At 36.9% G+C, this 27594-nt stretch overlaps 2 protein-coding genes across 3 annotated transcripts; one reads left to right on the forward strand and one right to left on the reverse strand.

The window, feature by feature from the left end:
• Window positions 1-2365: 2365 nt before the first annotated feature.
• LOC120310638 lies at window positions 2366-20143 on the forward strand. Of its 2 annotated transcripts, XM_039349274.1 has the most exons (24): window positions 2366-2689; window positions 3517-3645; window positions 3792-3859; window positions 4275-4367; window positions 5518-5645; window positions 7323-7469; window positions 7751-7822; window positions 10556-10723; window positions 10819-10915; window positions 11218-11435; window positions 11579-11732; window positions 12505-12713; window positions 13335-13452; window positions 14011-14216; window positions 15777-15894; window positions 15976-16142; window positions 16236-16336; window positions 16405-16529; window positions 16606-16656; window positions 16748-16931; window positions 17016-17136; window positions 17725-17818; window positions 17965-18071; window positions 20036-20143. In XM_039349274.1, exons 2-24 carry the CDS (start codon window positions 3617-3619, stop codon window positions 20039-20041), a joined length of 2781 nt encoding a protein of 926 aa, XP_039205208.1. In that variant the 5' UTR covers window positions 2366-2689; window positions 3517-3616; the 3' UTR covers window positions 20042-20143. The 2 variants fall into 2 exon arrangements, with proteins under 2 accessions (XP_039205208.1, XP_039205210.1); XM_039349276.1 differs by lacking the exon at window positions 2366-2689 and having other exon boundaries at window positions 3293-3645; window positions 3820-3859.
• On the reverse strand, window positions 19231-26736 carry TTC32 (tetratricopeptide repeat domain 32). Its single transcript, XM_039349277.1, has 3 exons — window positions 25523-26736; window positions 22862-23028; window positions 19231-21027 (listed from the first exon to the last, which is right to left on the reverse strand). The coding sequence occupies exons 1-3, from the start codon at window positions 25654-25656 to the stop codon at window positions 20900-20902; spliced, it is 429 nt and encodes a 142-aa protein (XP_039205211.1). The 5' UTR covers window positions 25657-26736; the 3' UTR covers window positions 19231-20899.
• Window positions 26737-27594: the final 858 nt, after the last annotated feature.

The raw sequence follows: 27594 nt of genomic DNA on the forward strand, positions 1-27594 counted from the left end.
GCTTAACCACAGATACTTTAGGTCAGGGGCCCCCAACCCCCAGGCTGTGGCCACTACTGGGCTGTAGCCTGTTTGAAACTAGGCTGCAGGAAAATGGGAAGCTGCATTGTCTGCAAGTGAATGGCAGACAAGTGTGGACATGAATGCGAAACTCCACAAGTGCAAATGAAGCTTTGCATGTGAGCACAAGCATCCTCCTCTCACATAAGTTGAGCTTCATGCATGAGCATAAGTGCCTGCCACTCACACGAGTGGAACTTTGCACATGAGCATAAGCACCCTCTGCTCAGGTGCTAAGCTCCATTTGCGTGAGCGGAGGGAGCATGCTGCTCGCACAAATGGAGCTGTGCATGCACGCGCCTGCCACTTACACACCCATGTGGTGGGCTGGACGGCCAAGCTGGAAAGGTTGGGGACCATTGCTTTAGGTGCTTCAAAGGCTTTGCTTAAGCCTTCATGGAAGGAAAAGTTTGCTTGGAATGCAGGAAATCCTGTCTTGTCCTCTAGCATTAGGACCACTTCTGGAGAATGTTCATTTCTCACTTCTGGTGAACTCTCCTTTCTTTCTTCCTCCTTCTGTCTCTCCTTTCCTTTGATTTATGTGATGCTCCAAGGTGGTCAAATAGGAAGGGCTGCAATTCACAGAGGTGCAGACCTTGCCCTCTCAAAGCTCCATGGTGATGGAGCCTTTCTAGATATCTTAGTAACTTTATAGGGTTTTGGATAGTGACTTCTCCTTTACCCACATCTACCTTAGAGGGGGGGGGAAGCAAAAGTTTGTGAAGTTTCAAGAACTACCTGCCCAAGCTCCACACGTTTTTCAGCACATTCCTTTAGAAGACACGAGTGTCCTTCTAGTCCCCAGCTTTAAGAGGAACACACTGGTTTATAAACATATTGTCATAAATCTCAGCTTGTAGGATGGATAAATATTTCCTCCTCACCTCTCCCCAACAGGCACCACACCAGCTCTGCTATTCTACTGAAAGCCCTTGAAGCATTAAAGGGCAACTGATAACAATCATTTGGACATGGTTACTTACACTGGACTTTATCAACTTGGGCAGTTCTTGCAGGACCTTTACATTGCTTGTTTTTTGGGTTCATGCAACAGAAAATAGACAGCCATCTGCTAGAAATGCTTTTAAATTCCTGCTCTGAGCAGGAAGTTAGGCCCCATGACTAAGACCACCTTTGCAAAAATGTTGTAATAGTTACAGTATGTTCCAGGAGAGGTAAATGGAGTGAGTTCCACTTTTTAAACCCCAGACTAATATCCAATATCTCAGGGGCTGCCACAAAGAAGAGGGAGTCAAGCTATTCTCCAAGGTGCCTGAAGGCAGGACGAGAAGCAACGGATGGAAACTGATCAAGGAGAGAAGCAACTTAGAACTAAGGAGAAACTTCCTGACAATTTAGAACAATTAACCAATGGAACAACCTGCCTCCAGAAGCAGTGAATGCTCCAACACTGGAAGTTTTTAAGAAGAGACTGGACAGCCATTTGTCTGAAATGGTGTAGGGTTCCTGCCTGAGCAGGGGGTTGGACTAGATGACCTCCAAGGTCCCTTCCAACATTATTATTATTATTATTATTATTAATAAAGTTCTTCATCTAAACTTATATCATACATAGTTGACCTTCACTTTGGGAGAATATTTTGTACTTCTATAGAAGTAAGCATTATTATCTGTAGCAGCTAATTGGATGGATTTGTACATTATAGAAGGCTAAATAAATTGGTTGGTCTAAGTTTATTATGTTGAGCAAACACAGCTAGTGAGATAGAAATTGTGCCAGCCAAAAAAATCTTGCTCTCTTTGTCCTTGTTAAAATACATTTGAAGGATTATTTCCTCAGAATTTAAAAATGTTGCCTAAATGACTTACCCAAAGTTATTCATCAACTGTAAAAGGGTGAATTAGCCCCAGGTCATATGTACAGCCAATCTGGTTTCTTGTAGCTATTTTTAGAAACAATATTTATATTGTAATTCTACAACCTATCAAAACCAAATAGCAAAGCGATCTAAAAATGCCCTAAACTTGATGTTTAATTTTAATTCCAAGATAACTTCTAGGCAGTCCAAATATTTCCACGTGGATATTATTTGCATGATGAATATTGTTTTTATAAATCTGATATTTTTATTTGCTGCTTCTAGGCAATTAATTGCATCATCATGCTACTTATTTGATATTATTCTAGATCAAAGGAAGCCTTTCCCATATTTTAAGAGTTATTTATTATGTACATAGCACTGGCAGTTCATCAAAAAGGCCAGTTTATTTTTTAATGAAACAATTCTCCATTTAAAAAAAATGTTTTGTTTGAAAATGGATTAATGAAAACGGTATGGTAAGAAAATAAATCATTAAAAAAAATCATTATCACATAAAGCATATATTTAGGGAAAAATCATTGTTTAGTGAAATAATTATAAGCATTAAAGTTCCAAGCAAATAAGGGCACATTCATTTAAAAAAATCTAGAATTGCATTACTTTATTTATCTATGTCTTCTTTTCCCTCAGTCCTCAAACAGAAACCTGTAAATTGCATCTTTTCCATCAGGCCAAAGGTCTATGCCACAAGTTACCTCATTGCCACGTGTTACCATCCCAAGTAATGCTTCGCTAAAGAGAAAATAAAATTCCACCAGGCAGATCTGGATGAAGAAAGGCAGAAGGTACAGTATAGCTATTTACATCCCAGTTTTAATACTATGACGCAGATTACAAGGCATTTAATAGGAAGCTTACCTCCTAATATATGCATTTAGGTTTGCAGAATTACGGTGGAGCTTATTTATTCAAACTTGAACATCATTAAATTGAAAATAAAATTTCAATCCCAGCCAGAGAACATGCTTCCTTTGACTAAGATTATTTCAGAATAAATCTTCATAGAAAAGGCTGTAATGACTGGCTGTACTAAAACCTAATCCTTTATATATTTATCAGGGATTAAACCCTTACAACTGACATTGTTCCTCTGGATATTATCAAACTGCTACTGTGCAGGCCAAGAGGGATTACCTTACCTGGTCACATGATCCACTCATGTTTAACTCTTACACATCTCTTCATTGAATCTGACCACAGCCTTTCTTTAAGGCTCAGTGGAACCACTTGCAATAGCTTCTTCAGCTGCTTCTGTTCATGTAAAATAGCTTTGGAGTAAACCATTTAACTTATTAACCTTATGGGGTTGAGAGGATATTTAACTGATAGGTTTTAAATAATTATCTTTATAGAAGCTAGAAAAGAGAATCATTGTATTAAAATAATAAATCTGTGATCCAAACTATAATTGTGGAATAGATTATCAATGGGGCTTTCACATGAGGAAGTATACCAAGAATTTTGGTCAAAAGAGCCCACAGGCGATTCAAACAAGCAACGTCTTTCTAATCATTAGCAAATGGCTACAAGAACACCTGCCCCTAATTTACAGATATAACAATTTTTTTTCTTCTTTGTGATAAAAGAGGATACTTTCTTTATTTCCCTCCAGGTTGTCTCTTTTCCATTGTCTGTTTTGTGGTAGGAAGGAGCTGTGCTGCTAAAGTACATTGAGTGTACTGTTCTTTGCTTGACTAGGATCTGGTAAAAGCATGGGGAAAGTAGAGAAGCTGTTTTGCAGGTAAAGTGGTTTTAGCAGGACATTTTTCTTTTTCTTTTTTTTCTTTTATTTGATTGTAGACCTATGTATCTATGTCTGTACATGATGTGGGGATATAGCTATATATGTGTATGAACACACAAACATGCATTCTTTCTCTCATGCAGAATTTTGCTGATGCTTCTTTTACTGCAGTGTGAAATAGGTTGGATGCAAGAAGCAGTAAGTTCTCCAGGTTGGTGAACTCCAAGTAATGTCTGCAGTTTCCTAACTTAAATCCGGAGCAGGGCTACTAGTAGTCAACATGAGGCACTTGACAATATTCAGGGGACACAAACGCTAATTGTTCCCTGAGACCTTCCCCAGTTATTCTCCTTTGCTAGAGGAGAGAACTGTGAGGTGCATATGTATATCATTTATGACCCTGAACAGTCTGGAGCCCTTAGAATCAGGGAAGAGCACTCTACTCTGTTTCCATTTGTAACCACATTCAACTCTCTCAAGAATTTAAGGCATAGAATGTGGCCTTATGCAACCGTATCTTTCAGCTTTCAGCCAACTTTTTAGAACTTTAGAAACTGGAGAATTAACATGTTGTGACCAGACTATGACTTTTATAACTACAGTAATTTTTCTCAACCCCTTTCTAGATTTTATAGAAAGTACCTGCTTCTCCAGCATATTTTGGATGAAGCTAAACAAGTCCTTTCTTCAGAAGAAGTTTTTCAAGATAGAAGTCATTGGTGAGCTATCTGAGATGTTAAACAAAATACTGCCTGTACTTGCAATTTGAGCAAGAACTTAATATTTTCAAATGAAAGTTTTATTGAAATGAAGGTTAGTGTGAAAATGTGTTTAGTAATCCAATTCAGAGTACTGGACTTGTGTCCTTGGATCAGATGCTGGGACACTAGTCTAAACCTGGAATTTGTATATTGACATCACTGCATGCCTATTGTCATTCTCCATTTGCTGAGGCCATTGCAGGAATTATTAGTTATGCCATGGGAGTACAGAGCTCTGGAATTAACAAGGTCAAACTCTAAACTGGTAGTGAATAGTGAAACACATAAAAATATAATCTATGTTCTTAAAACATAGATTTATTTTTTGGAAACGGCTTGCTTTATATAGTGACCAAATAGCAATAAAACAGAACTAAGAGTGTTTAAAGTAAATCCCCACTTACCATCAATAATTGGGAGCAGCAACTCCATTGCCAAACAAAATATCACCTGACTGTGCTGACCTACAAAGGCAGTTGCCTCAGTTCTGGTTGCTTGCTGGTTGTTAAGTGAATTCCATGCAGTTAACACAATATCATGTGATTGCCATTTGTAACCTCCTGCCAGCTTTCCCACTGACTTTGCTTGTTAGTAGGCCACAGTGAATGTTGCAAATGGTCACATGACAGCAGGATCCTGCAAACATTGTAATTGCAAGCTGGTTCCCAAGCACACAAATTGTGATCACATGATTGTGGGGATGCTGCAATGGCTGCAACTACAAGGACTGGTTATAATTTTGATATTTGCTGAATGAGTGGTCATTAAACAAGGACTATCTGTAATATTTTAAGAGAGAAAAATAAAATCAGAGTATAGTATTTTAAGTTAATATTTAAAGAATGTCTTGAAACGCTAAGGAATAGGTAGCTAATCAAGTTCCATAAAGCAGGTATAAGAACTCTATGAATCTCAGGTGTTCCTGAACCATAACTGCCAATGAATCATAATAATGGATGGTGGAAGATATTGAGACTTACCATTCTGTACCACCTGGAGAACTACATTTTTTCTTCTATCCATTGAAAAAATTGCTGTTTCTCATCTTGTTGGTTAGGCTGGCTACCATGGTAGCTTATCCATAAGATACCTTTTTTTATGTTTCTAGACCCATCTGGTGTTCCATTCTTGGTAGACCAGATGTTGGGAGCTCGTTGTGGCTATACTCTGTCGAAGGATGTGTGGGGAAATCCTATCTTTCGGGCTTCTTTCCTTGGCTGTCATGTTATAAATGAGGTGAGCCCAAGTAATATTCTGTTAGGTATCATCCCCAGAAGAAAAAAACCTAACACCTTCTAAGCTTTGGTAAGCATAAATAAAGCAATAGTCTGCATGACAGGTAAACACATAAAACAGAGAGAATAGAGATTCTTTTGATTGTTTTTATAAAAAAATATTTTACACTTTCTTACTTTAAACTGAGGTGTCTGCTGAGGTGACATTTGAACAATGTCAGGATCTCTAGCACTGAAGGGGAAAGGGAATACAAAGGCTGAATTTAACAGATTTCATACAGTTAAACAGAGCTGAGATTCAAACTAGTTATCTGCAACTAATGATGAGACATAGCATCTGTGGTTTTTATTTTTGGCTTTCTTACCTCCTGCTATTTTAAGAATATGAGGCCCCCTTGGATCATTAAACAGCAAGTATTCTGCAGAGAGACAGCTTTTGTTGTATCAGAGCCCCACACAGAAATGTAGATAGGAAAATTAAACTAATGGATGTGATTGACAACTTTATTATTTTTGTGAATTCCTATCCTAAAGGCAAGAGTCAGTTGGGTGTAGTGATCAAGGCATCAGGCTAGAATCCAAGAGACCATGAACTTGAAACCCACCTTATGCACAAAGCCAGTTGGGTGACCCTGAACCACTTTCTCTCTGCTCTAGGAAGGAGGCAAGGGCACTTTCTCTCAGCTCTAGGAAGGAGGCAAGGGCAAATCATTTCTGAAAAGAAAAAAAAAACTTGCCAAGAAACCTGCAGAGATTTTCTCAGGCACTCTCTGAAAATCAGACACAACTGAACAAAAAAAAAAATCCTAAATATAGTACATTCTAGAGATCAGTTTGCTGATCTACATCATATATACACTGGAGAAGAATCAAGTGTGCCAGTGTATTATTTATGCAGGACTGCATAGAATGATTTTTGGGCTAATGAAATTAAGGTCTGTTGGGAGTTTGTTTTTATGACAAGATTTTAATTTATTTTAAGTTGTGTTTTAATTTTTGTGCTAAGTCACCTTTGGTCACTAGTGATGGGGGGAAAACTGGAAACAGACATAAGCTTGAAACATGCTTGAAAAAAGCAATTGTTTGACCTGTTTTGCAAGAGAACACAAAGCATTGTGCTACAGTGGGGGATCAGTATCTGCTGATTATGACAAATTTGTGTAAAGGTTGCATATCAGTCCCCTCATGCATGAAGAGGCAGGTTACAACCAAAGCAATCTAAAATGCAATGGGTTCAATCCAAATAGCTAGAGTAAACTATTATTTATACCATAGAACTTCCCCTTTGTTTCTCAGTCCCAGAATTTTTTTGAGCAGTCCCATAGATTTGAAGGGGGGAGACTACAATGGGAATGACATCTCTCTCCTCCCCCTAATGCATTTATTAATAAGATAATTAGATACCATTAGGTACAAGCTAACAAACCTTTAAGTATCTAAATTGGAGGTATTCGACCTTGGCACTTTAAGAACTGTGGATTTCAGTCCCAAGAATGCCTGGGAGTTGGCTGGCTGGGGAATTCTGGGAATTGAAATCCAGGGTCATAAAGTTGCCAATGTTGGACACCGCTGATTTAAATGCTGGCTTTCTCAAGAACTTTGTGGCAGGAAGCATTCCCCATTGCTAAAAATGGTACTCCCCCCAGTGACATTACATATGCTTTTTCAATGATTGCAGAAAGATGAAAGGTTCTCTCTTACTGTACACATCAAAGTATCATTATTTGAAGACCTGCGGACAGCTACAGTTTACCAGCATCCCATGCACTGCTCCTACTTCTCATGGGCTCCAAGGGAAATTCTGTGTGAAGAGAATTACATGGAGGTAAGATATGGGTCAAAATGCAATATGCCCATTAAGAATATAGGCAATCTGTTGAAAACAAAATGTACCCATGACAATGATTCACTGGCTCTATTTTTACTAGTGATAGTATTATATCTAATTGTTGGGCAGATAGGTATTGTATTTTCTTTCTAGTTTAAAAGAGAATAGGAAAATATTCATCATTTTAATTCTCTAAAACAACAAGAATTAGAACAAGTTTGGATTTTGTAATAACCCTGCTGGATTCTCTATTGAAAAATGCTTCGTTCTATTTCAAGGTATCAATAAAGACTGATGTCCCAGGGATTTCAGATCCTGACACAGGAGAATGGATGTCAGCACTACCAGAGGTATAGTAGGAATATTATTTAATTAAATACCTTCCTCAGTCAGTAGGTAATTTATAAACATAAACAAATTGATTCTTTTTAATTATATTTAAAAGGCTTCTAAATAGTATCCCCCTCCCAGTTGTGGATTAGAAATATAGCAGTTTACTATCAAGATTGCATAGAAAAATCTATGCTGCCTATGTTTTATATTGCCCAGTACTAGTTATTTTCCCTGGTACTGTAAGCATTTCTACTTTTCTTGTTTCTTAAATTTTATTTTTCTTAATTTTTTTTTTAAATAAAAAAGAGGAAAAAAGCTGAACAACAACAACAAAAATGTAACCACAAAGAATTCACAAGCATCATAAAAACTAAATAGGGCTAAATTTGTTAAATAAGAATGTTCAATATTTCATTAGTTTTGCAGAACTAAATATATTACATTGTTTTAAAAGCTGTAGGCTCTGGTTAAAAACTGGGTAATATACAAATGTCAACAGTAATAATTATAGTATAAACCATAAAATACAGTTGGGAACTGCAGTACTTTCTGTACAAAGTAAAGTGTCTTATTTATTTAGTAGATTATTGAAAGTTAAAATATTTAGATTTTATATTAAGAGAAACCCAAATTTTGTATATGATACAAGCTCATATACAGAATTATTCCAAAATGGCTTACAATTTGATTTAAATTCTATTGTCAGATTTATTTTTGAAGTGCAAATTTATTGTGGACATCACAATATAATCCCACAATTTATCCATTCCTCTGCAGAATCAACTTTACACAATTTCCAAAAAAGCTTCGCATTTACACAATGTTCAAAGCTTCTTCGGTATACCTTGTGGAAGTATAAGATTTAGTAATATATGTTTTTTAAAAAAAAAAAAATAGAATAGAAAGCTTTTACAATTTGTTTCATTGCATAATACATCATTTCCCAAAATTGTTGACTTTTACACCATTGCTACCAAATATGAAAAATGATCAAATCTGTTCATTACATTTGCAATGATTTCTACAAAAGAAACTCTCCATTTTAGCAATCAATATTTGGAGTAAAGTATCAGTAGAAAAACATTTTTATACCAATGTTCTCTAAATAAAATATTTAATGTGAATTTAATATTACTTATTGCATTGAAATTCTCGTTGTGACATTAATTATATCTAAATTCTGCCTCAGTTTAACATTCTGGTTTTAACTTTACCAGTTTTTGAGTCATATTTTATCAATTGTTTATAAAGGAAGCCTACGAAATGCTTCCAATTTTGTGTTACAGTGTTTTGAAATCCAGTCAAATCTTCCACTGTCCTCCTTCTCTTTATAATTATTTTAAAATTATACTGTTTATCTGAAGATACTAAAGTCATCAGATAGTTCTTGTCAGTGCTTTTTTTGTAAAAAAAAAAAAAAAAAAGTGCCGGAACTCACACACGTCATACAACCTGCCTTGCCTACCCTACAAGGTTCCATCCAAAAAAGCTGCCGGAACTCCGTTCTGGGCATTCTATGACAAAAAAAGCCCTGGTTCTTGTCTTTCCAAAGAGGAAGTGTCAAGCGCCCAGGAAAAGGAGATTCAAGCAGTTCAAATGAGTATAAAAATTTATTGCAAACTTAAGCTATCTACAAGAATCTGGCCAACTGGCCATTAAAGGAAATGTACAGGAGATAAGAGAGGCTCAGCCCAGACTACAGGAAGTCTTAGAAGATTTTGTCTTTTGATACTGTAAATCAGTTGGAGAACAAAGGAAGATTTGGAAATTAAACATCTAAATTGACCATGTTAACTGGAACTTCTAGGGATTTCAGTACTAATGCATTAAGTCACAAATTGGTCAAAAGCTGACCTCATCCAAGATATTAGGGCCAAAAGGAAGAATCTGCTGGTTCCTTTTAACTTTTATAATGATGTTTTGGATTGTGTAACCCTGACTAGAGCATGTAGGTCTGTATGTTAGAATGTTTGGCATCTATTGGGTTAAGTGCTGTCTCCTTAAGAGATGGCTTATGGGTGATGTAGTTTTAGCTAGTCAGCTATCCCATGTTAATAGGTCAGTAGGAGGAGGAAAGGAGGAGTCACTAAAGTTCATCACAGGATATTCTGGCCAGTGTCAGTTTGGAATGTTCTTTGTCTGATATAAGCATGGGGCCATGGGATGACTCAGATGGGCCCACTCCACGTAAGAGGTTGATGTGGAGGAACTAATGAATTTACTGTTCTGTGACATGAATCAAAATGCCTTTATAATCCAAAGGAGGAAAAGCCGCAGACTAGATGAGGGATCTTCAACCTTGACAACTTTAAGACTTTGTGGACTTCAACTCCCAGAATTTCTCAGCCAGCTTTGCTGGCTGAAAAATTCTGGGAGTTGAAGTCCACAAGTCTTAAAGTTGCCAAAGTTGAGGACCCCTGGACTAGATGATCAGATAAGAGATGGCTTAGCTTGCAGAAGCAATAGGGCATAGCAAACATCTCAGAAGGGACCCCCCCCTAGTTTCTTGAACTGTAAAGGAAAGGGGGAAGAGAGATAGTTTCAGACGGGCAAGATTCTGTTAATGCAACCTTACAATAAAGTTAGAGCTAGTATTTCTGGGTGGGCATCTTGTCTAGACTATCTCACAAAACTGACAACTTCTAAGCCTTATGGAAACTGCAGAATTTTGCATGCTTGTCAAATCATCTTTTTTTGCCATTCTGCAGTTTAAAGATTCTTAGTGTCTTTGATTTTTTTTTCTCTTCTAGGCACAAAAGGTTATGTATCAGATGTGGAGTTTGATGTTCTATTCTTCATCTGGGATAAAATCAACAAGAGTAACAGATGCGGAGAAATTAGGCTACAGCTTCAATAACACACTGGCGAGAGTCTTCCTTCGCTCCCCATACTCTACAAATGAAACTCAAAATACAGTGGTAATTTGTTCCCCCCTCCGCCCAAAAGAGAGATGTTATAAGGTATCTCATTCTTCAACTGGTCAAGTAAAACTTTTACCATGAATTTTTCACAGGTTAATGGGGTCGCAGTGAGCACAATCAGCTCCATGTCCAGGTACAGGCAAAGATGGCTACTTCTGCTGATCGACACAACTGTATCATGCCCAGTTGGCAAGTATTTTTCTCTCTTACCATGAAAATTCATGGCTTATTCGGGGAGGGAAGGTATTGGATGTTCATACAACCAGGACCTACTAGCAAGCAAAGTTTTCTGCCAATTATACCTGCAAGTGCACAAAAAAAGAATTTGTACATTGAAATAATAACTCTTAAAATGAGAACCTGGCAGCTTGTGTACAAGGAGTCTAGCAAGGTGGTTCATAAATGTTATAATATTGCCCGCTGACAGTAATATGCAGTCTTGATCTTTGTTTAGCAATGATCTGAAACTTACAAGTGCTATAAATCAACAGATGGTACCAGCTTCACAGATACTTCTCTGATGTGGACTATACCAATGATTAACCCTAGACTGGTCCTTCAAGAATCCACTTTCAGATCCCTTAAAGTATCAATGGGAATTAATGGGGAAAAAATTGAGAACCCTGAGAAGTTCAACTACACATTGGAACACAACATTACACACATTGGAGTAACTATCCCAATTGGAGCCCCTAGAGGCAGACTTCAGGTAAATATAAGCTCTATTTTATAGATATGGTTTAGAGGGGAAAGTGTGTGATATGAAAGGTAACATATTGGAACACAGTATGAACTTATTAAAGTTGTTTATATGCAACATCACTTAATAGTTCTAATTTGTCTTTTTCTCAGAGCACAGTGTCTAATAGTGTCTATGGAGTGACCTATAGTATTGATGTATTGATGGAACATTCTTGGACAGATAGCGATTGGCAGCTCACCAAGTACCTAGTAATTAAACCAATTACTATACCCTTCCTGCCTCGAATACCAATAGTAATCAATAGTAAGTGTGTGTGGCTACATATAAAATCAGACAGAAGGACTCTGCTTGTCAGTCTAAAGAAGAGGTGCTGATGTTGTTAATGCAATGCACGTATACAGATTGTTGCTCAATTAAGAATAGATTTTGTGTTTCCCTTTAGAAATCTAGCAAAGCCATTAAAATAATTAAAGGGGTTGGATAAATAAAAATAAAGGCAAAGGTTTCCCCTTTCCAGTCAAATCCAACTCGAGAGGGCAGTGCTCATCTCTCTTTCCCAGCTGAGGGAGCCAGCGTTGCCAAGCACATTTTTGTAATCATGTGGCAGTTTATAACTGAGGTGCACAGAACACTGTTACCTTCTCACCAAAGTGGTGCCTATTTATCTACTTGCATTTGCAGGTTTTCAAACTGTTAGGTGGGCAGGAGCTGGAGTAAGGATGGGAGCTCACCCCTTCATGTGGTGCTTGGGTCTTGAACTCCAGCTGTGAACTTTCCAGCTGACAAACTTAGCATCTTTAACCACTAAGTCATTGTTAGTTAAATATGCAGATCTAATCTTGACTTTAAACAAAGTTTATAGAGAGCTTATAGACTTTGAGTTTCAGAACTGAAAACAAGTAAGTTGAGAGGTGCTTTTTCAATGCATCCCCCCCCCCAAAAAGGAACATTAGTAGCAAACATTTTATTCAGCTTTACTTTCAAAGGGTAAATTATAAAAGCATCATTTCCAGGGAATAACCAAGTTCTTATGTTTATAATTTTGCCAATAACAAATTCCTTCTTGTTTACATAGATACAGTTCCAGAAACACGGATATTTGATATATTCCTGGGTGTCTTCCTTCCTGATGTCAATCTGGTGACTCTTAAAATAGGAGATGTGACTTTCTCTCTCAAGGAAGCAGAGCAAAATGGCTACAGGATCTCTGCTATTCTCTTGCTCAATGGAACAAGAGGCTTTGAACTGGAAGTGCCTTTTGATGATCCCAATGTCCTAAAAGAAGTAAGATACTTCTGTGGAAAAAATATAAAAAAACATTCTGTTTAATATCACATTTACACCTCCTAGTTCCTGTAGATGCCCCATATAGTTTGCTGAGGACACGATCTCACTCTGTAACCTCCATAATTGATATTAGTCCTTTGCTGAGTGCAACTGAAACTGAACTAAGATGTCTTGGCTTGAAAGTAGCTTATTTTGGCAGATGTCCTAGCGTGCATGGAAAAGGAGCTTTTAGGAGACTGGCAACCCACAGGGCTCAAGTTCGTTTGCTGCAAGATCACCACTTTCCCTCTAACTGGAGGTCTCGGCCTTGATGGCCATTTTTGTACTGGCTTCTAGAGAAGCCAAATAGCTCCTGGTGCAGCCTCTTGTTTTCCCTTTGGGAGGGGGCTTGGACACAAGAACATCAACCTTATAATCACATCAAATACAGGTCTGCTAGGAGATAGACATTCCATTCCTGAGTAAAAATAGTATTTTATCCCATTAACCAACATAACCCTAGTTATGATAGGAGTCTGTATAAAGATTAGAAGACAAGCCTGGGTAATAGGTTTTGTCCTAAACATAGTTTTTGTTAAAAGAATGCTGGATTTCATTGTTTTAATTTGTTGTTTTAAGTATATGAACATAAATGAAACTAGATATCACCTCCAAGTAATCTACACTCTGACCGTGGGTCCTGATGAGAAGTTGTATCATCATCCTGCAGACATCGAATGCATAATGGCAGATGTCCGTAAGTTGACTGACAGTATTGACCTATCAGTGACTTTTTAGATAGTTGACTTAACTTTTAGCCACAATGGACAGAAGGCTATTTTAAGAATTGAACCATTGGGAGCAACGAAGTCTGTCTGGAGACTATCTAAATGAGAAGGTGAAAAAAAATTGCCTAAGCTTTGTTTGGAAATGACAAGCAAATAACAATTTAATTGCAATGTTTAGGCAAAATGTTCGAACTATATAATAAGGGTTACAAATACTATGATCTTCTACCAAACTCAGAACTACAACATTCAGCCTACTTCTAAATTTTTTGCTATGTGGGTATCTTCATTTTGGCTCTGGTTCTTTAACAAGCATGGTGGTCTCTTGTTCCAGTACAGCAGAAAGTTTGACCCTGATCTAAACTATTAGCTAAAGACCAAAGTATTTCAAAATTTTATCAGCTTACCAGTTATGGAATTGTAGTACAACCATGTTTTTAAGACTTATTTTTTAAAAAAAAATCTGTTAAAGGAATATTTTTGTAGGATTATTTTAATGTGACTTAATTTTATCTTTTTTTCTACAGAATTACCAGAAGGCATTGGATACTGTGACAAAGAGAATATATATTTAGAAGTTACCATTGCAGGCCTATTTCAATACTGGGTTCTGTATGTAGGCAATACACTTTTGGATCATATCACTGCCCGTACAAATGGATATTTTATCACTACAAATGATACTCATCTACTATTGCAAGTGCCTCTTTTTGCTCCTGGGATAATCTATGAGGTATATATTACAAGTGAGCCCTGCTAGGTGGTGGCACCTAGCTTGCTTTGCTCATCCAATAACTTAAACTGGTCAGCACTGGGAGAGGAAACTACCAAGAAATTGCAGGAAAATAGAAACAAAAAAAAAATCCTAGAAGGAAAAATGAAATAACTTCTAGATTGTTGTCAAGAAAACTACATGGATGTATCCATAAAATCATGAGTCCAGCTTGACTCAAATGAGACTGTTTCTCATACTTCAGAACCATCATGTTTCCATATCTCAGTGGGCAAGTTAGAGAACTGAATCTATTAAACTGACCAGGATGGTTAATATACAACAATATATACAAGTCATCCTCCACTTACAACAGTTCATTTAATGACCGTTTGAAGTTACAACGGCATTGAAAAAAGTGACTGATGATCCTTTTTCACACTTATGACTGTTGCAGCATCCCCATGGTCACGTGATTTACATTCGGATGCTTGACAACTGGCTCATGATGGTTGCAGTGTCCCGGGGTCATGTGGTCACCTTTTGTGACTTTCTAACAAGCAAAATCAATAGGAAAGCCAGATTCACTTAACAACAGTGTTACTAATTTAATACCTGCAGTGATTCAGTTAAGAAATGCGGCAAGAAAAGTTGTAAAATGGGGCAAAACTGACTTAACAAATTTTTCACTTAGGAGCATAGATTCTGGGCTCAATTGTGGTCATAAGTTGAAAGCTACCTCTTGTGTGTGTGTGTGTGTGTGTGTGTGTGTGTGTGTGTGTAGTAAGTGACTCTTTCATTTCCCCCCCCTCCCCATAGTGAACCGTTTCTTTAAGTAAACGTCTGTGCCAAGATATAGTACTGACAGTATGATATTTCTAATGTTACACAATTGTAGAAAAATGAATTGATTATAAGGTTTCAGTTAGTTATATTTATATTAATTTGCATTTTAATAAACTTGAGTGGAAAACACTTGCACTATGCTCATCCACAGGGGTCGGCATTTAAAGCATTCTTTCCCATTAATGAAAGTGTCCTCACAATTAGCAGCCAAGAACTGATTGAATTCTTTAAAACTTTAACACAAATTGATTCTACAAGCTAAAATAATGCAGAAAATGACCATTCATTTTCTATAGAAATAGCTGAATTCAGGAAAGGGGGACCTTTAGGCAAGAGCAAAGGGAATGGCCACTTTAGCAAAAACAAGAGTGGAAATAGATATGTTAAGCCACCTACAAAGCAATCTTATTTCTGTCTTTAAATCTTCTGGCCATTTGCCCCCCCCCCCAAAGCCAAACAGAGTCTGTCCCATCTAGACAGTTACATTATTTATTTATTTTCAAATTTGTATGCCGCCCAACTCTCAATAACAACATTGCATTTCTGGACAAGTACCTTGTTTTCCCCTAAAGGGAAATGAATGAAATGAAATGCAGCCCTCTGACAAGAAAACTTTGCCCACATCTTTCTAAAATATGTTGTCATTTAGTAATTTCAAAACAAAGCCATTTCAATTAAGCAATTTTAAAACCAACATTATCCTTAAAATATGCTTCTATTTTTTTTTTTTTAAAGGAAGTGTCCTTTGAGAGAATCCAAGCTAGATTTGATCTGGACTTGAAGAAAATGGCCACTCTAGAGACCCTGAATACCTTTTCCATTAGGTGTAATTTTCAGTCCTCAGAATTCATAGGTAAGGTCTGTTCTTAGTTGAGAATAGCCTCTTTAAGCGAGGTGTTTTGTGATCTAATTCATTGTCTTCTATTTTTTTCAGTGTGCTATCCCAATGGAACCATAACTGTATTGGCTCACATGAAGACAGTTCCATCCATTGACATGGGCAAAACAAGACTGAAGGACAACGTTTGTAAACCTCGAGAATATACGAAAAACCAAGCTTTATTTCAATTTCAAGTTTCTACTTGTGGCACTTCCTTAATGGTAAGGAACTGAGAAAAGGCTGCCCAGAAAGAAACAGAGGTGACCTTTTCATCAAATATATTAAGTTTTGATACTATTTCTTCTCTGATACAGTTTAATGATGAACACCTTATTTATGAAAATGAAATATCCTTTGAAAAAGAAACTCTTCCAATACAGAATCGACCAATTATCACAAGAGATCCAGAATACAGGTAAAAATAATTCAATCACAGCTGATTTCAGTTTAAGTGCAGGAATTTAAAATATATTTTTATTGCAGACTGACTGTCTTGTGCTACTATCCAATTAAAGAGACATTGATGCAAAGTGCTATGTTCTATGGTTCCTCATCTAGAACCTTACCTTTTGGTTCTGGTACAATGATGTCTTGGCCTAATAGCAAAGGTAGGTAATTTTCTTAAATGTACAACTTACAAATATCTGTCTGCGGTTATGAGAGCCATTATAATTTGTCCCACAGGCCTTATAAGGACAAGACAAGTTCTAAATATCCAGGCAAATATGTTCAAAGGTAAGACTCTTCTAAACGTGAAAATCATAAGTCTAAAATTATGTATTGTTTCAAAAATCTATCACTGCCCTCCCTTTTTTCCTCAACCCAGATGAATCATTCACAGAAACCTATAAGTCTCATTCACTAGTTTTCAAGGGTTTGTGGGAACCTCTATTTTTTGAAGTAGAATTAAAAGACGAAGCTCCTAATGTTGAGCTATTTTTGGAAAACTGCTGGATGACACAATCTGAAGAAATCAACAGTATGCCACACTGGAACTTTATTGCATATGGGCAAGTAACACTCCAGAATTATTTGTAATTATTTTGGTTAAATCTATTGTCTAACAACGGGGATTTTCTCATCCTACCAAATAGATGTGAAACCAAAAGCTATGGATCTGTGATCTTCTCTCCAGTAACCGCAAGCAATCGAATAAAATATCCCAATCACTTCAAAAGAGTGAGGATACAGAATCTGACTCTTCCTCTGACAGAGGTATTACTGACTTACTGTATAAAACACTGACCAAATCGCATGAATCAGTTTGCAGTGGTCATTGTGTTAAATATCTATGGAAGAAATCAAACTGCTTCCATTTATAGACACTAAGCAATCTTAAATGTTAAAAACAAGTGAAAATGATTATGTATGGTGCAAATAAATTACTAATTTTCAATTAAAATCGTGAAAATGATGAAGTTAGATCTATTTTTTTTTAAAAAAAGATCACTACAGATTCATACAAGCGAAGCCAAGTACAAAGTCCTAGTTTAACACCATGTGCAAATTTCTAAGTACAATATCTTTTTTTGATCATCTGTGTGCTCAAGGATGTCACCACCTCTTTTGCTTTTAAGCGGTAAAATGCTGGCATTTCATATATTGCTACTCTAAATATTTAGAGGAAAGTGATGTTAAAATCCAAGCTATTCTAACTTTTCTTCTTGAAGGTATTTCTTCATGAATCAGTTACATAGAATATAAGAACAATTGAAGTTCAGCTTGGTAAATTTTATTCACATAATCTTATAGGACTTCTAATAAAGGTTCTGTTCCTTATATATCTTTTTAATCCCTATTTAGGTATATTTGCACTGCACAGCAAATATTGGCACTTGCCTCCGTGTGCCTAGTAGCGGACTTCCCTGTAAACCATGCCCTCCTGGAACAATAATTGGTAAGTTTTCTAATGAAAGTTGGAGAGACACCATCCATTAATAGAGTGGTTACTAATACACTGTGAGTTCATTGTATATTGCAAGTTCCTACTTGCTATCTGTTTATTCAATGGATACTTAACCAATACTTCTTACAATGCTTTAGATCAGCATTCTGAAATTTACCCTAACCATCATGGTTATGTAGTACTTGGACCAGTCTTTCTCCTTCAGCCTGAGCAATTTAAACAATTGAACATCACAAGAAATAAGGTAGGTTTCGGGGCTGAAAATGATTATAAAAACTGAGGTGAATGCTAGTAGAATCAAAACTGCTGGACTAGACTATCATTGGTGTAATTGTGTAGAATAATATTTCAGGGATCATAGATGCATTTAAGTATTCTTAATTCAACACATAACAGCAATGTTATTCCTAAGAAGAGGCATGCCATCAATAATAAACCATGATTTAGGGGCTGAATAAATCAGTACAAAATTAACAGTTTGAAGGGAATCCAAAATATGTTACAATCCCACCTCAAAAACTTTCAAGAAACCATATCACGGTCTTTCCCTATGTCCCAAGAAATGAAAATTGATGCATTCTATCTGAGTTTGAGCAATAACATCAGTTAAAAATCAGATATTGTCAGAAAACTTGGGATTCTTAGATGGCAGAACATCCTGCAATCTATGACCAATGTAACTTTTAAAAATCATAGCTTCCACATTTATCAAAGAAATAGGTAAAATAATTAGGAATCCTTATCCTCTTCAGGAATAAGTGCAATATTGCCCCATTATAAGTAGACTAAATTAAACTAAAATCAAAAGGAAAGGATTTATCTGAAAGTTTTACAATGTACTTCTAGTAAAGCAAGAGATTAATAAAACCAGGGTACTTTTTACACCAATGCACTAAAAATATCATCGGAGTCAGATGTCTTCCTTGCTTTTATAAGGCAACAATTTCATCAAGTAATAAAAGTTATATAAAATTAGTAATCTAACCTGTTGATAAATTTAGTATAACTCCCTTGGTCTTAAAAAAACCCCATCTTTTGTTTGTGAAAAACTGCTATTATATAATTTTTGTACTTCCCAGTATCATTTCCTTATAGTAATATGTAATAGGTGTATGTGTATTGCGAGTGTTAAAATATGTTTCACACAGTATTATGTATAATTATAATATATAATTGTTTTCTACAGTTTTTTTAAATCAGTGTTGGAAGTTTCAAGTTTATTAAGTACATGTTTAATAGAATCCATAGAATAATGTCAGGGAGGAAATTAGTAGATAATAATCTTCAACTTTCTCCTCTACAAATATAACTTCTCAGTTATTGTTTATTTTTATATGAAGCAATGCAATAATACGATTTTAGATTAGGAAATGCTTTAATAAGGTCCCACACAAAGACAGTGATGTAAGTAAATCCCTTTTAATACAAGAACAAGCCACTATTTATTAAAATAATATTCAGCCAAAGGATTCATTCAAGGACAACTTAAAGATCTACTTAAATCCTTAGCAAACAAAGGACTAAACTTCACAGGAGGATAGCATGAAATTGTAATACTGTTGGTATCCCATATTTTAGTTTGGAGTATCAGAAAACTGAAGTATCAGAGAGTAACCTAATCAAAGACCACTCCTGCAAATGATTTGGCATTCTGTGTAGCTCTTACTTGATGTGGTAGCACCATCCTTATATCCCCAGATTACTTCTCAATTAGGCTTGTACTTCTGAGCCCCTGTTCTTACTACTACCCAAGGAAGTCCCCTGAGGAAATGGGGAGGTAGGGGATCACTTGCTTAGAGCTTCCTTTAAAACGATTGCTAGTTCTGGCAAAGTTTTTAAGCCACTGGCTTACAAGCAACATTTGAATGTCAGTACTTACCTTGAAACAGAAGTCTGAGTTAAGTATTGCAAACTGTTGATTAAGCAAACTATATAGCCATACATTAATCAGTGAGTTTGGGAGAATAGATCTTGCACAAGGACAAAAGTGTAGGGCATGGGTGTCAAACTGCCGGCCCGCAGGCTGGATGTGTCATGGCGGAACCACACCCACCCCATTGCTGGCAATAGAAAAAAAGTTGCGATACATCGTGACACGTCACATGATGTTGCGAGTTTGACACCCCTGGTGTAGGGCATCCATTTATTTACCTTACAAGCACTGGCATCTATAATGAACTAACTATATATTTTTTTTCTTTCCTACAGGTATAACCATGCAGTTCTACTTACCTTGGCCAGCTTTACTTGGGATTGTTAAAATATGTTTCATGCTAACTTCCTAATAATAAAAGCATCATGAATTAAAAACAGAAGATACAAATTTTTAAGTTGGTCATATATGAGATTTAAAACCTGCTACTACAAGGTTTTCACCAATACATTCCTTTCTAAAAAGTTTAAGTTTTCAATGAACTATTGAGATTACACAAATAAATTTATTTCATCACACCAAATATGATAAGATCTCACATTTAGAGTTGGGTGTGCACATAGTACATAATCCATCATCTCTCAGCCTAATTTCAATAATGAGAATACAGGGAGAACAACAGTCCATAATGCTGTGAGAGCAGAAATAACCAAAGCTTAATATATTACATACAAATCTAATTGCTTATAAAAATGATATATTTTTGAAGCCAAAAATTATGTATTGTGGGGGAATCACCAATGTTAGTATTAATACCAAAAATTAGGTATTATGGGGAATCACCAATGTTAGTATGTAGAAGTTCTGCACTAATTCATATCTTTGATATTGCTTATTAATGGAATATAATATTCTAATGAGGAAGTAGCTGGTTATCAAGGAAATTTGTTTTATATAACTTGCCAATATACATAGCACCAAACTACAGAATAAAATCTTCATGTAATTAAAATCAGTTTTAATACAAGCGCTGTAAGTAGTCATGCCAAATGTTTGACATCTTGAGGATTGATTTGCATGGAAATTGATCTACCGGTATTCAAAACTGAGAAGTTAACACCCTTACCCCTCACCCCAGGAAATTTACATCTTTACCAAATATTCCAATCTCACAGCCTGTTTCTTCTACACACTAGACTTCAATGACCTCTTCTTAACTTGTTTTCTTTGTCAAGGAGAGTCTGCCTTAAACCCAAAGAAGCATCTTCAAATTTGGGATTTAGCTCTAACACCTTCCTGAAATCCTTCAAGGCCTCATCAAAGAATCCTGCATATGAAAGGGAAACAAGGGATGATTTTATGTTATTTTATATATAAAAAGAGTAAAACAAACTGTATTATTACATTATTCAGACTAACACATTTTAGATTTACTAAGAAGTAGGCCTAATTGAGCAGAGCACAATTTCTGATTAAACATAGCAATGAACTAAGTCCTAATTTTTCGGTCTCCAGCAGTTTTCCTGAAAAGTGAATCAGATTACTGAAAGAGCAAAGCATAAAGGTGTGCATGCTTTTCTAACATTTAAAAGAATTGTGAAATCTATATTTCACATTTCTTTTAACATAGATTATTATCTTAATCTCTTCATGACTGTACATGCTTGGAAGAGGTTTTATATGTGCAAGTCAAAGAATAAACAGATAAAAAATTCTTATAGAGATCTTTTATTTTTCTAACATAGTAGTATTTTTTATTTCCAAAGCAATATTTAACTGCTCACTAACTTGTATGCAACTTTCCTGTAATACAAACAACTAAACAATTTCTTTGCTCATCATGAACTTGTTTTCCAAGCAACAGTTCCTGTAGAACCTCTAAAATCTAAGGAGATTCCATGATGACATGGAATGAATATGAAATAAGAATTTTAGGGTTAGGCTAATAACCCAACATTGCAATTTCTATATAATATTATACTTATGAAAGAGAAGGAAGTAAATAATGTTAATCATGATTGCAGCATAATAGTATTAAATCTTTCCATTAGGAAATTTCTACCCATTTATTTTTTAAATATATTGCTATAATCTCTCATCAGAGGAATAAATATATACTTTGCAAACATTATTTTAGAACTTGGGCTTTTATGTTTTGGGATGAAAAACAATACATTAAATTTATATATTTCAATAAAGCATCTCAAAAATAGGGGGCACATCCCCTCTTTTTTATGATGCTATGGCAAGGTTTTTTTTTTGCAAGTTTTCTCTGTTTATTCATAACTCATTTCCATGCAAATCAGAACTGACTGCCAGAAAGTTTTGTTACTTATTGTACTATGTTCTGTGGAACTCTGATACTTAAAGAAAGGACAGGTAACGGCAACAGGATTTTTAAAAGGATGGATTATTCAATACTCTGAATGTACATTCACAGAGCAGGAGTTGGTCAGTATCAATGTGCATTCACACAAGTCAAACATTAAGCTTGAAGGCAATGGATATCTACAGTACTATAGATCACATTAACCTATAGCAGTGTTTCCCAATCTTGACAATTTTAAGGCATGTGGACTTCAACTCCCAGAATTCCACAGCCAGCATTGCTGGCTGTGGAATTCTGGGAGTTGAAGTCCTCGTGCCTTAAAATTGTCAAGTTTGGGAAACACTGACCTATAGTATGATTAAAATCATCTAGGGAATACCAACAACAGTATCACTATTTGCAAATTACCATCATGGACTATGGACAGATGAACCTCCTTCTTTTGAAAGGTTGCTCTCCCTGCCCCAATAATTAGGCACTCCTGAAAATCTGTATTTTCACCTAGGCCTTTCCAGTATGAATGTAGGCCTTTCCATCAACTTTTAATGTACATGTTTTTGTTAATGGTTTTAACTTAAAGTTTTTGTTATTTTTATGTATATTGCAAACTCTGAGGGAAGCATTATCTAAATGTTTTAATATATATAGTAAATAAAACACTTATACAATTTCACAAGAACTTCCCAGTAATATTGGATATTGGATCTCTCTCAAAAAAAGAAATACATTTCCTGAAAGGAATACATTTACAAAGCTCTATTAAAGAGAAAATAGTCAAGCAATCACAAAACAATTATGATTATAAATATCAAAGAAAAGAGTATGTACATACCTAGCCTATATAATATTAATCCTCTGTTATAATAAGGGATTTCAAAATCTGGTTGTGCTTGTATAGCTGACGTATAATCATCCATAGCTTCATAGAATTCAACTCTGAAGTATTTAATTTGTCCTCTGTTGTTAAGTGCTGTTGCCAGATCATGGCAAAGATGTTTGCTTAAAGGAAAAAGAAAAAAGATTATTATACTGATAATCCTTGACCTACAATACAACCATTTGTTTAGTGACTGTACAAAGTCACTAAAACATATAAGGAACGGTTGCTGGAATTGGGTATGTCTAGTTTAATGAAAATAAGGATGAGGGCGGACATGATAGCAGTATTCCAATATCTCAGGGGTTGCCACGAAGAAGAGGGAGTCAAGCTATTCTCCAAAGTGCCTGAAGGCAGGACAAGAAGCAACGGATGGAAACCAATCAAGGAGAAAAGCAACCTCGAACTAAGGAGAAACTTCCTGACAGTTAGAACAATTAACCAGTGGAACAACCTGCCTCCAGAAGCGGTGAAAGCTCCAACACTGGAAGTTTTTAAGAAGAGATTGGACAACCATTTGTCTGCAATGGTATCAGGTTTCCTGCCTGAGCAGGGGGTTGGACTAGATGTCCTCCAAGGTCCCTTCCAACTTTATTATTATTATTTACTACAGAACTAAAAAAATGACTTTTAATTATTTTTCACATGATCGTTGCAGCATCCCCACAGTCAGGTGATCAAAACTTGGACACTTGGAACTGGCATATATTTATGACAGTTGCAGTGTCCCAGGGTCATATGATCATCTTTTGCAACCATCTGACAAGCAAAGTCTATGGGGAAGCCAGGTTCACTTAATTTACTAACTTAGCAACTGCAGTGATTCACTTAATTGTGGCAAGAAAGATCGTAAAATGGAGCAAAACTCACTTAACAATTGTCTTGCTTAGCAACAGAAATGTTGGGTTCAATTGTGATCTTAAGTCAATGACTACCTGTAATTTCTTCATTTACATTTTTTTTTCATTACCATATTAAGCATAGTATAATATGGAATGCTCCTTGAGATAAAATCAAATAATTTCTCAGGGGCAGCTCAGTACAGTTCATGCAACTTAGTAGGATATGGGTTTGCAAAGTGGCCTCTAAATTCAAAATCCTAGGTTGTACAGAATAATATGAGCATGCTTGGGATAAAACTGAGCTTTGGTTGTGTGTATGGCATCCTAGCCAAAAAATGCAGATATTAACAGATGTCATCCCTAACATTAGCATGCCGCATATAGCACAACACAGTCATCACCATTACCACTACTCTTTATCCGGCCAAAAAGCTTTGTATGAAAGTGATAGCGCAGTATTGTAGGTTAACTCTGCTGACCGCCAGCAGTTCAATTCTCACCGGCTCAAGGTTGACTCAGCCTCCCATCCTTCCCAAGTTGGTAAAATGAGGACCCAGATTGTTGGGACAATATGCTGACTCTATAGATCACTTAGAGAACGCTGTAAAGCACTATGAGGGGGTATGTAAGTTTAAGTGCTATAGCAATTGCAATTAAAGTTAACACTCAAGAAAGAACATTTTGTTACTCTGAAAAGATACTGTACTACCATAGGACTGTACTACCATAGGATTCCTCGTTTGGGATAATCTATACTCACAGGCTAGCCTTCTACAATTCTTTAGGCAGCGATGAGACCATGGGGAGGTCTGGGGGACAGAGGCTGGTAAAATGCTGTAAAGCATGGATGTCCAACCTTTTGGCTTGCTTGGGCCACACTGAGTGAAGAGGAATCGTTTTGGGCTGCATATAAAACATATATTTTCATAATATAAAATCACTTAATGTTAAAAGTTTACAATCTTGTGGGACCACGTTACTAGCTGGCCAAGGCCACAAGCAGCCCAAGAATTGGACCCACCTGTTGTAAAGCATTACACTGAGCACCTGGTTGCTGTTTGGTTCTGCCCCACCCCATCTCTATCCATTTCCACTAATTGAGGATTCCCCTTTCAGAATACAGAAGCTCATACATCTTCCATCTTTTAATATATTGCTGTTTCGCTTTCTCAGCTTTTTTTATAAAGGTCCCTGCCATTCTAGCAAAAGGACCAGGGCTCCGACTATCCTGCTTCAGACCCAGCTCTCTGGAAAAGGCTCCAATGCTGTGAAGGATGGAAGGAAAGTGAAGAAGAGGAACCACCAACAGGCTGGATAGACTCAATTATTGCACTCAACGCCGAGTGCACCGCTGGCAGACCCGAAAGAACAGGTCAGGCAAATAGATCTCCCTGGAGAAGATCTGTGTGTGTGGTCGCTGGGAGCCGAGAACGATTCGAGGGCATATAATCAATCAATCAATCACTCTGACAAGCAATAGAGCTCAAAGCAACTCGGCAAGAATCCCACCGCCGCGATAGGCTCAGATTGGAAGGAGGGCGAAGGTTCGTTCTCCGAGCTTGTAGGTTGGTTCCCGAAACGTTTCTACCAGGCTAGGTAACATCTTCAGCGGAGTTTAGGGCGCCGTAAACTCCTCTGAAGATGTTACCTAGCCTGGTAACGAAACGTTTCGGAAACCAATCCACAAGCTCGGAGAACGAGCCTTCACCCACCAACCTACACCCGAGCTACAGATATTCGCCACTATTTCAGATTGGGATCCGCGTCGAATCACCTCATGTCGGAGCATGCGCAGTGATGAATGTATTGGCTGTAGAGCTCCTCCGCCCTCTCATGCAGCCCTTGGAAGTGCTCGTGGGCTGCAGCTAGCAAGTCCGCGGCGGTTTCGATCCTCGCATCTCCAGCCATGTTTGTTCCTAGACGGCGACCGGGAAGCGCGGCGAGCCTTCCTCAGCTGCCCGTCCTGCGCCTCCTCTTCCGTCACTGGGCAAATCTAAAACGAGACTAGAGACATCAGAGCTTCCCACTACTGGCTTGGGCGCTCCTGCCTACAGTAAGGACGACACGTGACACCCGCAAGCTCCGGTTGATAGATTTATTCAGAGGAAAGGTCCTCGGAGGTTTTCAGACGAGCCGGGTCGGGCTGGAAAAGGCGGGTGCTTCTGCCCAGGCACGAGGCACCTTGAGAGCAGCAACTTAGATACATCTGGGCTATTTGTGCGTGGAGGAAAACCAAACCAATGACGGGCTGCCGTGATTTGAGGAGAAAAGGAACAGATTGGCTATGCGAATAGATTTTTTTTAAATTAATATGATTAGAGGCCTTCATTCTAGTCACTTTGCAGATTAAGAGTGACTTGTGGTATGCCTAGGTTGAAGAAAGGTTAGCGACTTTTTAAAAAGATTGAGGCCAAAAGCTCTTGACCACAGCTCGTATTCCTGAAAAGAAATTGGGAATGACTTTGGTTTGCCAGGAAAGGGTTAATCATCCTGCTTGTGATGGATACCACGTTCATGCAAGATGCTTAACCCCGAGTTTACAAACACGTTGTAACATGCAAAAATCCGTTTTATTTGCGTTGATATTATCTAAACAAAAAATACCTTCAGCGGTCTGTTGTTAAAAGGGTGTTTCCATTTAAAGTATAATAAAAGAATAATTCATTATTACAATTATTAAATTAAAATATTAATGAGAACCAGTCTGATTCAATCATTAAGGTGCTGACCTGGGGGCCAGAAGACTAACTTCTAGTCCCCTCTTAAGTAGGAAAGCTGGCTGGGTGATTTCAGACCAGTCTCTCTCAGCCTAACCCACTTTACAGGCTTGTTGTGGGGAAAATAGGAGGAGCAAGGTGTACTCAACTTAAAACAGTTGGTTTAATGACCGCTTTCACAGTTACGACTTTTGCAGCATACCCATGATCAGGGGATCAAAATTCAGACGCTTGGCATTGGTTTATATTTATGACCGTTACAGTGTCCCAAGGTCATGTGATCACCTTTTGCGACTTTCTGATAAGCAAAGTCAATGGGGAAGCTAGAGTCACTTAACAACCGGGTTACTAACTTAACTGCAGTGATTACTTAACAACTGCAGTAAGAAAGTTCATAAAATTGGGCAAAACCTATTTAACAAATGTCTCAGCAACAGAAATTTTGGACTCAATTGTCGTAAGTCGAGGACTACCTCTATTATGTATGTTCACTGCCTTAAGTTAATTATAAAGCAGTGTATGTGATATAAAATCAAATAATGGATAAAATACAAAGAACTTTTTTATATTAGTATAAAAAACACCAATTTCAATATTCCATGATTTCTGAATTATACATAGGGACACAGACACACACAGTTTTTCTTGAGTAATTCAATTCCTGGTGACTTCCTGGACACAGCCTTGCAGATTTTTTGGCAGCTAACAATAAAAAATGAAATTACTTTATACAGATAGTCCTCAACTTAGGACAATTTGATAAAAAAATTATGTTGTTAAGTAAGACATTTGTTAAGTGAGTTTTGTCCCATTTTACCTTTCTTACCACAGTTGTTAAGTAAATCACTGCAGTTGATAAGTTAGTAAACCGGTTGTTAAATGAATCTGGCTTCCCCATTGACTTTGCTTGTCAGGTCACAAAAGGTAATCACATGACCTTGGGACACAGCAGTGGTCATAAATAGGAACTAGTTGCCAAGCATCTGAATTTTGATCATATGATCATGGGGATGCTGCAGAGGTAACTAAAAAATGGTCATAAGTCACATTTTTCAGTGCTGTTGTAACTTTGAATGATTATTAAACGAATTATTGTAAGTCAAGGACTACCTGTACTGCATTATAGTAC

The sequence above is a fragment of the Crotalus tigris genome, unplaced genomic scaffold, assembly GCF_016545835.1.
Source record: "Crotalus tigris isolate CLP2741 ecotype Arizona unplaced genomic scaffold, ASM1654583v1 scf7180000018244.697701, whole genome shotgun sequence".
NCBI lineage: Eukaryota > Metazoa > Chordata > Lepidosauria > Squamata > Viperidae > Crotalus > Crotalus tigris.

Coding starts and splice junctions, on each gene's coding strand:
- LOC120310638 (XM_039349274.1), top strand. CDS start 3,617: ATGGGGAAAGTAGAGAAGCTGTTTTGCAG. Junction 7,470..7,750: donor GTGAAGAGAATTACATGGAG/GTAAGATATGGG, acceptor TTCTATTTCAAG/GTATCAATAAAGACTGATGT. Junction 11,436..11,578: donor CCCCTAGAGGCAGACTTCAG/GTAAATATAAGC, acceptor TCTTTTTCTCAG/AGCACAGTGTCTAATAGTGT.
- TTC32 (XM_039349277.1), bottom strand. CDS start 25,656: ATGGCTGGAGATGCGAGGATCGAAACCGCCGCGGACTTGCTAGCTGCA. Junction 23,029..25,522: donor TGCGCATGCTCCGACATGAG/GTGATTCGACGC, acceptor TTTTCCTTTAAG/CAAACATCTTTGCCATGATC. Junction 21,028..22,861: donor ATTAATATTATATAGGCTAG/GTATGTACATAC, acceptor TTTCATATGCAG/GATTCTTTGATGAGGCCTTG.